This window comes from Erythrolamprus reginae, chromosome 5 (genome assembly GCF_031021105.1).
Source record: "Erythrolamprus reginae isolate rEryReg1 chromosome 5, rEryReg1.hap1, whole genome shotgun sequence".
NCBI classification, from domain to species: Eukaryota; Metazoa; Chordata; class Lepidosauria; order Squamata; family Dipsadidae; genus Erythrolamprus; species Erythrolamprus reginae.
This window is the reverse complement of record NC_091954.1, coordinates 42,414,970-42,432,248: the sequence shown is the minus strand read 5'-3', so window position 1 is coordinate 42,432,248 and position 17,279 is coordinate 42,414,970. Positions and strand designations below refer to the sequence as shown.

General features: G+C 44.2%; 1 protein-coding gene across 1 annotated transcript in view; it reads right to left on the bottom strand.

The window, feature by feature from the left end:
* Positions 1-17,279, bottom strand: part of TCERG1L (transcription elongation regulator 1 like) — a 247,800-nt gene that overhangs the window by 31,995 nt on the left and 198,526 nt on the right. The window contains exons 9-10 of the mRNA XM_070754209.1: positions 6,905-6,971; positions 2,131-2,266 (exon numbers count right to left, since the gene is read on the bottom strand). Of these exons, the coding sequence (XP_070610310.1) occupies positions 2,131-2,266; positions 6,905-6,971 (203 nt within the window). The remainder of the gene's footprint in view (positions 1-2,130; positions 2,267-6,904; positions 6,972-17,279) is intronic.

The following is a 17,279-nucleotide window of genomic DNA, read 5'->3' as shown; positions in this document are numbered from 1 at the left end:
TGGGTGGTTGTTAAGAGGGCGGCCAGGAGGAGTGTGTCGGGATTCCGTCTCTCATTCCCTCTCACCTCGTCCCCTCAGATCTTACATTTTGGTTAGTAAACAAAATTTTCTGTTCAGTATCCGAATTTTTGTTTGGATACCGAAGCAAATTTTTGCAGAAAATTTTGTTTGAAATCCGAAATGTATGAAAACCAAGGCGTTTGAGAACCGAGGTACCACTGTACAAAGGAGAGTTCTACTCAATTAATTAAACTCACATAACTAACTTTGTTACCTTGTGGGTAATTTTTTAGAGATGCCTTGCTGAGGAAGACACAGATGGGCTAAATAAGCTCTCTGTTCTGCAGGTGTTTGTGACCATGCCCACATTTCTATCCCCCCCACACACACAAACACCAGAAAGAAATACAGGCATTGATCACAAAGTTTATATTTCAGCACCATTATAACTATGGACAGCTGTTTCTGAAGCAGTTGATAAACAAGGATTACCTATATGTAACAGGTGGACATACAGTACCAATTATCAAACTTCATTATTAAATAATATCCAATTTCCATCTGTAACTATTCATTGGCATCTGGTCATTATGCCAGAAAAAAATATATGTGCAGAGAATCCAAAAAAACTACCCCCAATTTTAATGATTTGTAATGTAATTTTAAAAGATAGGGGGGAAATCTATAAGACTGGTCTTCAAAGCAACTTGTAAGTGAAGTTAACCAAAAATAAATGCCACCCAATCTCTGAAGGCTAGCATGAGGACCCAATTAATTTCAAAACACATTTCTTTCCTAGATGCCAAATTTACTTTTCTTTGTTATTAATGCATCCAAACATTGTATAATAGGAGCTATTTCTCTGCAATGTAATCTCATACATTACAGATATTTGGCAGAGAAGATCACAACATTGTTTTCCTTCCAACCAGCATCCTGCCAAAATGGGGAGTGTTGATTGTATTACAAGGATCAGTGTGATTTCCCCTGTAGACCTGGAATTCCAAGTACTACCACTGTAGGATGAAATATAACAAAAATATTAAACAAACTGAGTTATATTGGCTCACAGCTGCTAAATAAATTCTTGCATAGTGGGCCAATAATTTTAATATACCGAAATGGATTTTTTCACAATTTAACCTGTATAGTTTTATGATGGCTTAATGATGAACTTAAAAGAAGATCATCATGAAGACCATCATATCGTTAAATGCACATGTAATAGTTTAGAGATATGGGTACTATAATTATTTAAGATTAGGCAGAAATTGGAATTTGCATGTAACTCAATACACTGAAATAGCTTCTCAACAGATAAGATTTAAAACTCCCCAGTCTGCTAGCTTCTACATGTTTTAACTATGATTCCATAATTCTTGTCTTATTACCTATTCTGAGTGGAAATTATAGAGCTGTAATCCAAGCATCTGGATGGGGGAAACTTATGTTACTGAACTGCTAATGGAAATAGCAATACTTCAGACAGCATAAGCATAGAATATAGAATAACAGAGCTGGAAAGAAACTTGGAGGTTTTCTGCTTGAGTCTTATACCATTTCAGATAAATGGTTGTCCAGTCCTTTTTTGAAAGTCTTCAGTGATGGAGCACCCCAAAACTCACAATTGGAAGGCAGATTATTCCATTGGTTAATTGCTCTCAATGTTAGGGAATTTCTTGTTAGTTCTAGTTTCCAACCATTGTTTCTTGCCTTACATTTTTAGTGCTTTACAAAATAATTTGACCCTCTCATCTTCTACAAAGATAAGGAGGTTAAATTATTAGGTAATTTGAGTCCCTCAATTAGTGGGAAAGTGCTATCATGTCCCCTTTTGTAAAATAGTTTGACACCTAGTCCTTCTTTCCACTAGACTAGACATACCCAATACATGAATAGAATCAATAAACTTGATAAGCACAAATCATGTTCTTATTGTTTCCCTTTTTAAAAAGCTAAACTCCTGCACAGTAAATGGCAATAACACAATAGCGGAGTCATCTATTGATAAGAACATTAACAACCAATCTAAACCATTAGTCTGTTGCAATGTATCTATTACATATATTAAGATTATATCGTGTTGTCCAATATTACAGGAATCAGAAAAACCTTTAGGCAATTTCTTACCCCTCTTTCCAGAAGCATATCTCGAAAATGGGTAATACGTTCCTGCAAGGGAAGGGTAATCTGATGTTCTGATGTTTTCACATTTTTCTCTTCCATTGTTATTTTTTCTAGCTCTGTATTTTGTGAATTTTCCAACCTTAAATAATAGAAGAGACACACAAAGTGATATATGCGTTTTTAAACTCTTGGTAAACTTTAGAATGCAGGAGAATCTAGGAAAATATAAGCAACATATTTTTCTCTGTAGTTAATTTGGAAAGTATCTGCTAAATTTTAATCTGAGATAATGTGTAATCATGTTATTAAGTTAAATGCAACACCAGAAAGCTCTGGTGCTAGAACAAGCTTTAAACCCATTTAAAAATTGGCTTTTTCAAATAGTCTAAAACGTGTGCAAGAAAAGGGCTACTTCCAGTATTTTCCTTCTAAGTGTCTGCATCATTTTCAAAACCTAATGTTCAATATTTGTTGATTTAGGCAAAGATATAAAATACAGTGATCCCTCGATTAGCACGGTCTCGATTAGCGCGAAACGCTGCAACGCGGTTTTTCAAAAAATATTAATTAAAAAAATAAAATATTAAAAAATAAAAAATAAGTCCACGCTAGTTCTCTCTCTCTTTCTCTCCCTGTTGCCGGTGTGGTATATGAGAGAGAAAGAGAGAGGCAGAGGTCGGGCGCATTACCGGGAGGTGGAGGCGGCGTGGGGACGCTGGGTGCCGGGGACACCGAGGAGGGGGTGGACGTGGCCTCTCAGCTGCAGAGGCGGAGGGCAACGGCGGAGTCCGGCGCTGGGGCCATGCGGGGCCGCTCATCCAGGGGGGGCGTGGACTGGCAAGTCGCCCTCCTTTCTCTTTCTTTCTCTCTCTTATACCACACCGGTAACAGGGAGAGAAAGAGAGAGAGCGGAGGGCACCTTGCCGGTCCACGCCCCCCTAGATGAGCGGCTCCGCATGGCCCCAGCGCTGCCCAGGCAAAGGGGAAACCCCAAGATCGCTTGCTGCTTGCCGTATTGCAGCGAAGGAGGCGAAGCAAGGCTCCAAGCTGCAATACGGCAAGCGGCAAGTGATCTTGGGGTTTCCCCTTTGCCTGGGCGGCGGGAAGACCAAGGGAAGGTTCCTTCAGCCGCCCAACACCTGATCCGCTCCGCAGCGCGGCAACGGGGAAACCCCATCTTCGGCTCCGCGCTGCGGAGCAGATCAGCTGTTGGGCGGCTGAAGGAACCTTCCCTTGGTCTTCCCCCGCCGCCCACACGCAAACTCCACCATCTGCGCATGTGCGGCCATGAAAAAAATGGCGCACATGCGCAGATGGTGGTTTTTACTTCCGCATCCAGTATAACTCGGAAATCGGTTAGCGCGGGAGGTCTTGGAACGTAACCCCCGCGCTAACCGAGAGATCACTGTACATTATTTTGTGTGCTCAGTTAAATGTATAAAGAATCCTTAAAAATGAATAAGGTGCTTGATAACATGGACATGTTGACAAGTTCAATGAATCACATGAAGATTTTGCCTCTTGGGGGGGGGTGTTGTTCTGGGTTTTGTCTTTTGTTTTTGCTTTTTATTTAACAAGACATGACAGAGAAGGAAAATATGATGGGTAGGAAAAATATGACAAGTAGATAACTGAAAATGATACCTAAAAATGAAGCATCCCACTAAGTGTTTGATATATTGCCAAGTCTATTCCCATTGGCAAGATTCATCGGGGTCTGAAATTATTCACAAAATATCTTTGGGAAAATTTGGCAAGGAAAAAAAATATTCACAAGACATTGCCTACTTTAAGGTGGTAGAACTTGGAAATCAAAGTAAGATATTTTCATCTTCCACTTCTATTACTGTTTAGTCAAGAAAAAAAATGCAAAGAAGTTTCACAAACAGATACAAAGAGATAGTGATTTAATAGTGATTTAACTGAAAGCCAGCTTAATTCAGTGGTCAAGGTATCAGGTTAGAAACCATGGGATGGTGAATTCTAGTCTTGGCTTAGGCACAAGGGAAGTTGGGTGACCTTGGGCCACTCTCTGTCAGCCCTAAAATAGAAGCAATGGCAAATCACTTCTTTAAAAACTGCAGGATTTTTTTAAAAAGGTGATTCAACTACCTAACTTGTTCATGTTCTTCTTGTGAGATAATTTAAAAGAAGAAGCTTCATCAGTCCCTCTGCAAATCCCAACTTAATTTCTACTTTTTTTCTTTGTTAAAGAAGAAATAATGAACAATACAGCAAATAGAGAACAGGCTAGATAAAGGTCTACCTTCTCATCTAGCCATTATATTTGGTCTTATCTGAGTTTTTAAAATAACCATAACAGTCAGAAATGTATTGTATTTACACTTTTTAATTTGATGGTTTATTATTATTATTATTATTATTATTATTATTATTATTATTATTATTATTATTATTATTATTTTAAAAGGAAGGCAGCTGGATATCCAGTTCTTCTAATGAAGTATATTTTGAGGAAATCTATATATTAGATTACCTGTTTCCAGATTCTGAAAGTGTCATGGGGTGAAAATTATTCTTTCATATTTTCAATCAAATTGCTGTTTTAAATGTGTCACAGATTTTAGGAAACTCATTTCAAAAACTTAATAAAAGGAGACTGACTTTCAGTAGTGATACCACTTGAACACCAGGGGAACTACAGATTAGAAACAGGTGAGATGGAGTGGGGGGGGAGGTTATTGTAATAGAAATGTTAAAAATTACTTTCAGGTAATAAATTGCATTCCCTAGTTAAGCAATATGGGTCCTAACTTACAATATTATCTTCTTGCCATCTATAATTATATTAAAAAATTCACTCTTAAATTACACTAAAATGGATATTGCATGATATTAGTAGCACTAAAGCTATCAAAATGTCACTTTTCATATTAGAATAGTGACTTGGATATTGCATTAGCTATTTTAATTCTTCCAAGTTATAATATTCCAGAAAATGATCTATGAAACTTCCAATCTAATTTCTGGTAACTACTAAGTATTTATATTCAGTGAAATTGATGGGAACTAGAAAGTTAAATCATCAGCAAAGGTAGCCAGAGAGAATCTCTTTATTCCAGTATAGTTAATTAAAATGATTTAACAAATATAATAGTTGTGCACTTATACTTGCAGCTAAAACTACCATAAAAGAAAAAATGAATTAAAGAATTATGCAAATTAAGCACTGTTAAACCAGTGTATTAAAATTCTGAAGTTTGAAGAAAACATAAATGGAGTTGAACCATATTTTCAATGTCATCTATAATTATCTAAATATGAAAAAGAAATATCAATCATCATCATCATCATCATCATCATCATCATCATCATCATCATCACAGATTTATTTAAAATCCAGCTCTTGTGTCCGTGTCGTTACTCCGTCTCTCCAGAAATATATATGTAAGAGTTTTATTCAATCTTTCCAGAATACAGGAAGGTGCAGAAATGTTTTTCCTGAATAACGGAGTCAGAGCTAAACAAATCTACTACTCACAAGCCTTATTTTATCAATTTGATTAAAGTGCTATGGTCAACTGTGATTAGTATCAGAACTCATCACATATTTTAACTTCCTAGTGAATATATATATATATCAGACATCCCCAAACATTCCAGTTAGTGGACCAGTGGAGAGTTGGAGAGGGAAAACTCCCACGCAAATGACTGGAAAGTACATATATGCAGCTTCATTTGCACATACTTGCCTGCTGTTTCTGTGACCCAATTGTAAATAGCTCACAGCCGTGGCCTAGAGGTTGGGGACCTATGATATATATCACTATATAGTATTCATAATCAAACAAATATTGTTGAACTAATAAGGACTAAAATAGTCCATTATATAGTGATCCATGCTAGCAGGATGAATCACTAGGATCACAATGTCACTAGGATATTTTGGTACTTAGATTTGTTATATTCCTTAAATTGATTATTGTCAAAATTTGCATATTATAGAAAAGTAGCTGCAAAGATAGAAACAGGCGATTTTTGCATTCAGCTCAAGATACGCCTCCTCAGATGCTATAATAGCTTAGTAAGGGTGCAGCAGATATATGCACTTATCCACAAATATTCCGAATGTCCCAGATTACAAGAAGAACAAAACCATTGTCTAACTCTATTGTGAGCTGGTGCCATAGTTATTCTTTAAATCCTGGTACCAGAAGAAAATCAATATTGATATGTAGGTATACCTTTTCCATTGACTTGGTTGAAGGGTTAGATCAATTCCATTTATTCCTTTGGTGGATTGATATTTGGTTTTCCATATTTTAACAAGATAGGCAATAATATTTTCTTCATAGAGCTTTTTTTAAAAAATAGATACAGTTGGGAAATCAAAGTCTTTTATAAACCTTTAAAAAATTAAGTGTACACCCACATGCTTAACTCTGGAATTATGATGAAACTAAAAGTTAAATTTAGGAAATGCTAAGGAAGAAAGAGATCACAAAGAGTCCAGGATCATTAAAAGCATGCTCTGCTTTGAAATTCTAAATGAGGAAGGGATGTTTGGGTTTTCTTCACTCTTTCCTGCACTTTTCTGCACTCTTTCCATAGTCTCTACATCTTTTTTTTTAATCATATGGTGACCAAAACTGGTATGATCATGACCTGCGTTATGCCTATTATGACAATGGTGGGTGATGGTGGTGGTGGAGGAGGATGAATTGTTCTTGACAATTGGTTTCTCTCTCTCTCTCTCTCTCTCTCTCTCTCTCTCTCTCTCTCTCTGTGTCTCTGTCTAAATACTGTTAAGACTTACTTGTTCCTCTTTGTTTTTATGCTGCTGTCATCACTCATATCTTCTGGATCTGTGCCATCTTTTTCTGCTGAAGGGAAACAAACTAGTTAGTGACAAATATGTCATTAAACCAACCTGTTCAGCCAAATTAACTTTTGTGTTATTAGAGTCAGTTCAATTTCTAAATTTTCCATTTGTCTGCCCATTACAAATGATTTAAAAAGTAAATTGTTATTTGTTCTTCTCACTATTTAGTCTAGAAATCTTTCTATGTACATCACCTACACCTATACTTCCCTTTCATTGTTTATCTGTCTACTTATCTTTTTTAATAGGGTAGAGTGTTATGGTTTTAATAATTGCTAGGAAATATGGAAATACAATCTATCTCTCTAGAAGTAAGGATTATGCACGGGTAATATTATCTATGCACATATTAGTTAATCTTGGCAAATTAAAACAACATTGATAATGAACTGATTTGATTGTGAAACCAATCACATTCTTTTCACATATATAGGTAACAAACAGGTAAATAGTTCTTGCTAGTTCAGGCATGGATAACAGAAATGGAAATGGTACACCAGATAGGAGTACCATTAACTGTCCATTTTTTAGAACCTTAATGGTGAACTGATTCTATGAATCCTCTTTCAAGGATTTATTATCCTTGTAAAACAGTCCTCTCATTTAGAAAGACTCTGTAGAAAAATAAACATAAATGATTTGTAAGCGCTATGATGAAATTAAAGAAAAATCACTGCAAACAGATAAATAAGAGCCACATTGTATTCATTGTAAATTTACAGTATAAGCTCTACAACAATCAGCAAATGGTGCATTGGACAAGTCAACTCAAAATAATAGGAATTTATGCCTATGTTTGGAGAGACTCTAGGACAGTGATGGCGAAACTTTTTTTCCTCGGGTGCTGAAAGTGCATGTGTGCATACTATCGTGCATGTGTGAATACCCACACCCATAATTCAATGCCTGGGAAAGGTGAAAATGGCCTCTCCTGCCCACCTGCAGCCCCCTGGAGACCGGAAATGGCCTATTTCCCAATGTCTGATGGATTCAGTAGGTCCTCCCCAGGCGCCAGAGGCTTCCCCGGAGCCTGGAAAGGGCGAATATGCCCTCCACCGCCTGCTGGAAATGAAAAACGTCCTCCCAGAGCCTTCATGCAAGCCAAAAAACATGCATGCTGGAGCTGAATTAGGACAATGGGTTGCATGCCAGCAGATATGGCTCTGCGTGCTACCTGTGGCACACATACCATAGGTTTGCCATCACAGCTCTAGGAGAAAAGGGTTAGGCCTCGCATCCAGTAATGTTGTTGAGGTTTCCTACATCTGAATTATGCTAACAATCAATATCTGTTAAAAGTTCATCAACTCTGAGGTCTTGGCTTTCTCAAAAGATCCTGGTTTTTTGGTGTGTTATTTGCTAACACACTTGCAACATTTCAATAAAACTCTAATCTCTGAATGATTAGAATCTTATACAAAGATAAGATCATGTTTCTTTTAAATTCCAAGAATTTGAATCCCAATAATAATTCTGGAGAGTGCCAACTGCTCTTACTCCATCAAAGACACACCGTGGGTATCAAGAATATATACAAAAATATGCTGACTTATTGGACCTAATTTTCCACAAGTATGTGGTATTAAACAGCTATAAAATCTTTATCACCACATAGGCATCTAAAAATGTCTAGAGAGAAAAACATTGTATATACTTAAACCATATTCCCTCAGTGAAAGAATAAATAACTTGAATCAAAGAGGCTATGGAAAGCAAACAATTTCGAAAGATATTGGTCAAAAGGCACTGGAATGGTCTACTTTCTGGAATTAAATTGAGTTTTAGAAGAAAATAGAAACAATATAACAAATATATAAAGATCACCCATTTACTTTATAAGAAATATGAAGTCTGCCATTCTATCTTGGAAAAGATACAACGAGAATATTATTTCAAATGGTCACAAAGAATAATAAAGCAACTTATGAACATTTGTAAATAATGTTCATCTTAACTTGGTACCATTTATCAATATAAAACCATTATTTTCTGTAGAAGTTAAATAAATGCAAACTTATCTAAAAAATGAAGGGGAAGATCATGTGAATTTCTAGATGAGGACACTAATCTATGTCATCCATCCATTGTATCTTAGCAACTACAAATCCAATATATAAATAAATAAATTAAATATTATTTCTCATCAAATACCATCCTGACCTAAATGATTTCTACTTCACCACCAATTTTGAAGTAATAAAAGTCCACTTCCTTAATGTCACACTAAATCTACACAATATAGATAACTTACAACTTACCTCTAACTTACAACCACAAATGAGCCTAACATTTCTGTTGCTAAGTGAGAAATTTGTTAAGTGAGTTTTGCCAGATGTTATGACTTTTCTTGCCACATTTGTTAAGTGAACAACTGCAATTGTTAAATTAATAAGGCGGTTGTTAAGTGAATCTGGTTTTCCCATTGATTTTGCATGTCAGGTGTTCAATCATATGACCCTGGGATACTGCAATTGTCATAAATGTGAGAAAGTTGTCAACCATCCAAATGTGAATCATGTGACCATGGGAACGCTGCAATGCTCATAAGTGTGAAAATAGTCATAAGTCACTTTTTTCAGTGCTGTTGTAACTTTGAACAGTCACTAAGTGAACTGTTGTAACTGGAGGACTACCTGTAGATATACAGATATCAACATTATTCAGGACAACCAACATATCATGCAGATCAATGTGACTTTCATCTGGAATACACGCCCAAACCGATCACCTATAAATTCAGCAGACAATATTACCTATCCAACAAGATCAATATATAAATCAGTGCCTATATTAAGACAGATCAACAAAATATCATTGCTTGTTACCTACAGCTTACAATCAAGTCATCCAAATGTATTATTAATCTTTTAATCTTTTATTTTTAATATATATTTAATATTATCGCCGGCTCGACTTACCGGCCCACGGCGCTTTTGCAGAAGGGCCGGGCAGACTCGGACCCTTCCGATGGCGGCCGCCATCTTGTTTTTGGCCGAAATCTCGCGAGACGAGATTTCGGCCGGGAAAGCCTGGCCCACGTGGCCGGGCATGACGTGGGGACCGGGCGGGGCTTGCCGCCCCTATTTAAGGGTGGCAGGCCTCGGGCCAAGCCTTTTCGCCCGGACCCAGCACAGGAGCAGACACTCGGCTGAGAGCTGCTCCGGTTGCCATTTTGGGTGGCCTCGTGCGCGGCCGCCATTTTGTGGCTGGCAGCGTGGGCGAAAAGTTGTCGGTGGTGCCCAGCAGTGTCGGAGGACTCGACTGGAGCTCCAATTTCTTCGTGGTGATCCCCCTCGGGCCCGAGGGGGACTGGTAACCTTGCTCCCGGCTGGGAGGAGGGCGCGCTTGGGCCCTGCCCGAACTTGGGGTGGGGCTGCTTGGCCTCTGGGGGGGTACCCGGTTACGAGGGTTCTTGGGGGCCAGCTTTAGGGCCGTTAATCGGCCTGCACGTGGGGGGAGCTTATTCGGTTTCTGGGCCTTTGAGAAGGGGTCTGGGGGTTTGGTCGGGCTTTTCCCTTTGCATTATTTTGTTGTATTAGGTATGGCTCCAAAGAAGAGGCCTGCCACGGCCCCTATGGCTCCGCCGGCTGCGCGACCCAGGAGGGCCCTTAGGCCTTCTGCCCGGGCTCGGGCCAGTAGGGAAGGGCCTACGGGGGTGGTTCCTGTGCAAGGGGGGGTGGTTTCGTTGCCTCCTGCCCCTCAACCTGATCCTTCTCCTGCCATGTCTTGGGCCAGGGTGTTGGAGAGGCTCGACGAGCTCGAGCAGTGGAGAAGTGGATTGGGCCCAGGAGGGTCAGTCGAGCAGGTTCCTGCGGCGTTGGGAAGAGATCCGGTTGCGGCCCAGGCTGGGCAGATGGCTCCTGCTGGACGACTAGCCCCGGCGGGGCCGATGGCGGCCTTCCCGGGCCCCGCAACGATGGGCCCCCCGTGGATGTCATCAACCCCGTACGGGGCAGGTGAGGCTGCACCACACACTACACTTCCGTCCTTTCTTCCTTCACCCACGTCGGTTTTTCCCCCGTCGGGGGTTGGGAGTGGGTCTAGTTTTTTGGGGTCTTCCACGGGCACCTGCGGGCAGGTCTGGGCGCCGCTGGTTCCTTCTTCGGGGCCGCTGGCGGCTGGCCCTGCTCCGCTGCCCGGGCCAGGTCCTACAGGGGTACCTGTGGTGCCTGGGGTAAGGGGGTGGGTCCCTCCAGCCCCGGCTGTTATGCCCCCGCTCCCTGTCTTGCCCTACCCCCAGGGTGTGGGAGTTTTCGGTGTTGCGGCCAACTCGGTATGGGACCCGTTCGCTTGCATTAAAGCAGGGGCCATCCCGTGCGGTTTGCCGTCCACCCCTCTCGGATGCCACCTTCACCCTTCGGTGAAGGAGGCCATATGGCGGGGTGAATATGTGGATCTTTTTTCGCTTTTGAACCGAGAGGTTCCCAAGCAGGAAAAAGAGATTGTCCCGGGGGAGAAAACAAAGAAAGCAAAAGTAACAAAATGCTTCAGCTCATGGCTGTATGCTTTTCTTACTTATGCGTCTGTGGTGATTCAGAGGCAGCCGGCTATGGCCTCTGCCATGCTTAAATATATAGATTTGATTGCCAGGGCCCACTTCGAGTATAAGGGCACCATATGGCGCCGTTATGATAAAGGCTTTCGTATGAGGATGGCGGTAGAGCCTAACTTGCCTTGGGATATGGTGGTTCCGGACCTTTGGTTCCGGGCCACGCATATGTCTGGTAAGGAAGGGTGTGAGCGTACGGGTAGTGGGCACTTCATGGAGGAGGAGCCTGGTGTGGCTACGCCAGCCAAGGCGACTCCTGGTGTGGCTGGCAAGGGGGCCTCGCCCGCTTGTCATGAGTTTGCTGCAAAAGGGGCGTGTTTTCGTCCCTTTTGTAAGTACAAGCATGCCTGCGGGAATTGCGGGGGGTCCCATGCAGCTTCAGTATGTCCCCGCCCCAAGAAAGGGGCGGAGAAGAAGGGCGGGGGTCCAGGAAAACCTCCCCTACCAGCTGGGGGAAAAGGGGCCCAGCCCAATTGATGTTTCTGTGCTCGAGGGTTGGTTGGTTGACTACCACCCTCGCCCGAGAGCCGAGTTGCTTTGAGGGGTTTCTCCGAGGGATTTAGGATCCCTTATGTGGGTGTTAGGAAGGCTTTCATGTCGGACAACCTTAGGTCGGTTGTCGGACATGAGGACATTGTTCGGGCTAAGATTCGAAAGGAGGTGGCTGAGGGCAGGGTCCTTGGGCCTTTCCCGGAGCCACCCTTTTCGAATCTTAGAGTGTCCCCCCTGGGGGTGGTCCCCAAAAAGGCGAGTGGTGAATTTCGGTTGATTCACCATTTGTCTTTTCCAAAAGGGGAGTCAGTGAATGACTTCATTCCTGACGAACTTTGTTCAGTCCGGTACGCATCCTTTGATGCGGCCGTGGCCATGGTTAGGGAGTGTGGGGTGGGAGCCCTTATGGGTAAATGCGACATTAAGTCGGCATTCCGGCTCCTCCCCATACACCCAGGCGACTTCGAGCTTCTGGGCTTCCATTTTGAAGGTGGATTTTATGTGGACAGGGCATTGCCAATGGGCTGCTCTGTTTCCTGCTCCCTTTTTGAGAGCTTTAGTACCTTCCTGGAGTGGGTGCTCAGGAGGCGTAGTGGCCTGGGTTCGGTCGTTCATTACCTTGATGATTTCTTGATGGCCGGGCCGGCGCACTCGGAGCAATGCTTTGCTTTGATGCGGGACTTCGAAGCCCTTTGTGCTCAATTGGGGGTGCCTTTAGCCCCTGAGAAGACCGAAGGCCCTGCCACCAGGATTACCTTCCTCGGTATTGAATTGGACTCAGAGGAGCAATCTTCCATATTGCCCCTGGATAAGTTGCTTAAAATCAGGAGCAAGCTCGAGGCGGTCTTGGGCTGCAGGAAGGTTACTCTTCGGCAGCTCCAGGAATTGGCCGGGATCCTTAATTTTGCCTGTCGGGTAGTGGTGCCAGGCAGGGCTTTTTCTCGTCGGTTGTATGATGCGATGAAAGGGCTACGTTTGCCCCACCATCGTACCCGCTTATGCGCTGGGGTCAGGGCTGACCTCTGCGTGTGGCGGGAGTTTTTGGAACATTTTAACGGGTTGTCTTTCTGGCGGCACGAGCTTCTTTTGGAAGCGGAGCTGCAGCTCTGCTCCGATGCCGCGGGGACTTGTGGTTTTGGGGTAGTGTTAGGTGACCAGTGGTGCTGGTCGGCATGGCCTCCGGAATGGAGTGCCTGTTCATTGGTTAAGGATTTGACCTTTTTGGAGCTTTTCCCCTTGATAGTGGCCTTAGAGCTCTGGGGAGAGCAGTTTAGGGACATTTTTGTGTGACAACCTAGCGGTTGTCCATGTTGTGAACGCCCTGTCCTCTAAGAGTGACAGGGTAATGCGGCTTGTCCGCCATTTTGTGCACAGGTCCTTGTCTCTAAACGCGTTGTTTTTGGCTAGGCACGTCCCGGGGCTAGATAACGGGGTGGCTGACGCCTTGTCCCGTGGTCAGTTGTCCAGGTTTCGGACCCTGGCCCCGTGGGCCCGAGAGTCGCTAGAGGTGTTTCCAGCCCACCTGTGGAGCCTGGGCGGGCTCCCGAGAGCTGGAGAGACGAGGCCTCCAGGGCGATCGCCTTGTCCGTAGCACCTGGCACCCTGCGAGCTTACCAGCGTGCAGGTAAGGAGTTTGGGGATTTCAGGCAGGGTAAGGGTTACCCCCATAGCTGGCCTGCCCCGGTTGAGCACCTAGCTGAATTTTGTGTCCTGCTGAAGGGGCGTGGCCTTTCAGTTAGGACTATCAGGTCTAGGTTAGCCGGCCTCGCCTTTCTGTCCAAGGTGGGGGGGGTTTAGTGATTTTTCGGGTGATTTTCGCATCCGGAGGATGCTGGAAGGCTGGGTGAGGGAGTGACAGGGGTTCCCCTCTGACACTCGTCAGGCCCTGACGGTTCAGCAGCTGTCTTTGATTAATCAGGCATTTGACAGTCTGTGTGCCTCTCTGTACGAGGCCCGTCTTTTTAGGGCAGCGACTTGCGTTATGTTTTTTGGGGCCCTCAGGGTCAGCGAGGCAATGGCCTCCTCGCAGTCTGACTTGTCGCTCCGCGCTTTCCAGCTTACTGATCTGACCTTTAGGCAGGGGGGTGTCTCCCTTTTGGTGAGACATTCCAAGACAGATCAGTTACACAGAGGGGTTAGAATTGAGCTTAGCGCAGCCACCGATCAGTCTGTGTGCCCGGTGGCTGCTTTGCAGCAATTTTGTGGCTTGCGGGGGTCAGGGCGTGGGTACCTTTTTCAACACCAGGATGGCACCCCCCTGACCCGGTATCAATTCTGGGCGTTAGTGTCGAAGGCAATGGCTCAGGTAGGCATGGATCCCGCCGGCTACGGAACACATTCGTTCCGTATCGGCGCCGCCACTAGCGCGGCACTTTCTGGTTTCCCGGCCCAACGGATTCAGGAGATCGGCCGCTGGCGGTCAGCGGCATATTTGGGTTATGTTAGGCCCGCTGAGGATTCTGGGCAGGGTTTAGGCTAGGTAACCTCTCTGTGTGTGTCCTCTTCCAGGTTCCCAGTCCAGGCAGAAACCGACGGCGCTGCTGTGTGGCCACAGCATGGTCTTCTGGGCTGGCCGCTCAGCAGCCAGAAGCGCCATTGGGACCCAGTTGTCATTGGGACGGTGGGTCAATGTTGTTTGGATGGGCCGGAGAGGTATGCGGTGGGAGGGGCTCCTACCGACGTTGCTGGGTGATCAGCATCTCAGGGCTGTACCCGGCGCTGCTGGGTGGGCGGCTACCCAGGGTCACGCCCAGATGGGACTGGGTGGTCGGCAACCCATAGCCGCACCCAGATGGCTGGTCTTGCACCTCGGTGGCCATGACCTGTGCCTGCTTGGTGGTCTACCGTTGATCATCCAGGCGCGCGAAGACCTGCGGTGGCTTCGCACGGTGTGGCCCACCACGCAAGTGGTGTGGTCAGAGATCCTCCCAAGGATCGTTTGGAGGGACGCCATTTCCCTTAGGGCCATACACCGGGTCAGGCGTAGGGTGAATAAGGCCTTGGGAAAAACAGTCAGGGAATTAGGTGGGGTTGTAGTGGCCCATCCCCTCATCACCGTAGATCGGCCGTGGCTTTACCGGGCCGATGGCGTTCACCTGTCAGAGCAGGGGAACGCCATTTTCTTACAGGACCTGCAGCGGTCTCTGCGTGAGCTGGCGCAGATAGAGGGGGGAGTCGGGGGGCCAAGATAGAGATCTGACCCCCGCTCCGTGGCAGGTTAGGGGCGGAAATCTGGGTGGTGGTTCAGCAACTGCGCGTTCTCCCTTGGGCGTCTTTGGGGATGATTGACAGGTTCTCTCCAAGTTCATGGTGGGGTGCTACCTGCGCACTTGGGGGGAACCTGTCTTTGGGTCCCGCTATTGAAGTCCCAGGGTAGGGGTGAGCCGGCGGGACCCCCCTCATGCGAGTGCATGGCAGGGTCTCAGGTGAGGGAGAGGTCCCTCACCTGGACCAGCATCGAGCTACGCCCTTAGTTGCCCAGGAATGTTGACCTTTTACGTCATTTCCGCCCCGTAAGTGTTTGTTTGACCCTGCAGGTCCACTGTTTCCGGGTCATAGTTGAATATGTTGATTTATGCAAATTTATGCTAATTCATGCTAATTTAATTAATAAATTATGCAAATTTATTTTAATAAAAATGACCCAAGTTTAAATCCAGCTCTGGTGTCCGTGTCGTTACTCCGTCTCTTCTGCAAAATATTTTTGGGAAGAATTCCTGTTATTCCTGTTGATACTTCAAATTTATGCCTTTGTGCATTGAATAAGAGAATAATCTACAACTGTTCAGATCTGGCAGAGCGATACTATTAATTGCTCTTTTGGATTTTATTTTAATGTATTATTAACTCCTTGCATCCTGGACATAAATTGTTTCAACCTCTACCCTCAAATCGATGCTATCGAGCACTGCACGCCAAGACAATTAGACACAAGAACATTTTTTCCCCGAATGCCATAACTCTGCTAAACAAATAATTTCTTCACCACTATCAAAACATTCACTAAAGCTACATTACTATTACTATTAGTCTTCTCGTCATTTCTATCACCCATCTCTTTCCACCTATGACTGGATGATGTAACTTATTGCTTGTAACCTTACAGTTTATTATTATTATTATTATTATTATTATTATTATTATTATTATTATTTTATTATTATTTATTAGATTTGTATGCTGCCCCTCTCCACAGACTTGGGGCGGCTCATAGCAGTAATAAAACAATATACAGTAACAAATCTAATATTAAAAGTCTAAAATAACAAATCTAATATTAAAAGTCTAAACACCCATTATTTAAAAAGCATACACACAAACATACTATACATAAAACTACATAGGCAAGGGGAGATATCTCAGTTCCCCCATGCCTGATGGCAGAGGGGGGTTTTAAGGAGTTTATGAAAGGCAAGGAGGGTGGGGGCAATCCTAATCTCTGGGGGGAGCTTGTTCTAGAGTGTCAGGGAAGGCTCTTCCCTGGGTCCCGCCAGCCGACATTGTTTAGTCAACAGAACCCGGAGAAGGCCAACTCTGTGGGACCTAACCGGCTGCTGGGATTCATGCGGCAGAAGGTGGTCTCGAAGATATTCTGGTCCAGTGCCATGAAGGGCTTTATAGGTCATAACCAACACTTTGAATTGTGACTGGAAACTGATCGGCAACCAATGCAGACTGTGGAGTGTTGGTGTAACATGGGCATACCTAGGGAAGCCCATGATTGCTCTCGCAGCTGCATTCTGCACAATCTAAAGTTTCCAAACACTCTTCAAAGGTAGCCCCATGTAGAGAGCGTTACAGTAGTCGAACCTCGAAGTGATGAGGGCATGAGTGACTGTGAGCAGTGACTCCAGGTCCAAGTAGGGCCGCAACTGGCGCACCAGGTGAACCGGGCAAATGCCCCCCTTGCCACAGCTGAAAGATGTTTCTCTAATGTGAGCTGTGGATTGAGGAGGACGCCCAAGTTGTGGACCCTCTCTGAGGGGGTCAATAATTCCCCCCCCAGGGTGATGGACGGACAGATAGAATTGTCCTTGGGAGGCAAAACCACAGCCATTCCATCTTATTAGGGTTGAGCTTGAGGTGTTGACACCCATCCAGACCCCAACAGCCTCCAGACACCAGCACATCACTTCCACTGCTTTACTGACTGGACATGGGGTGGAGATGTACAGCTGGGTATCATCAGCGTACTGATGATACCTCACCCCATGACCCTGGATGATCTCGTCCAGCGGTTTCATGTAGATATTAAACATATAATTAAAC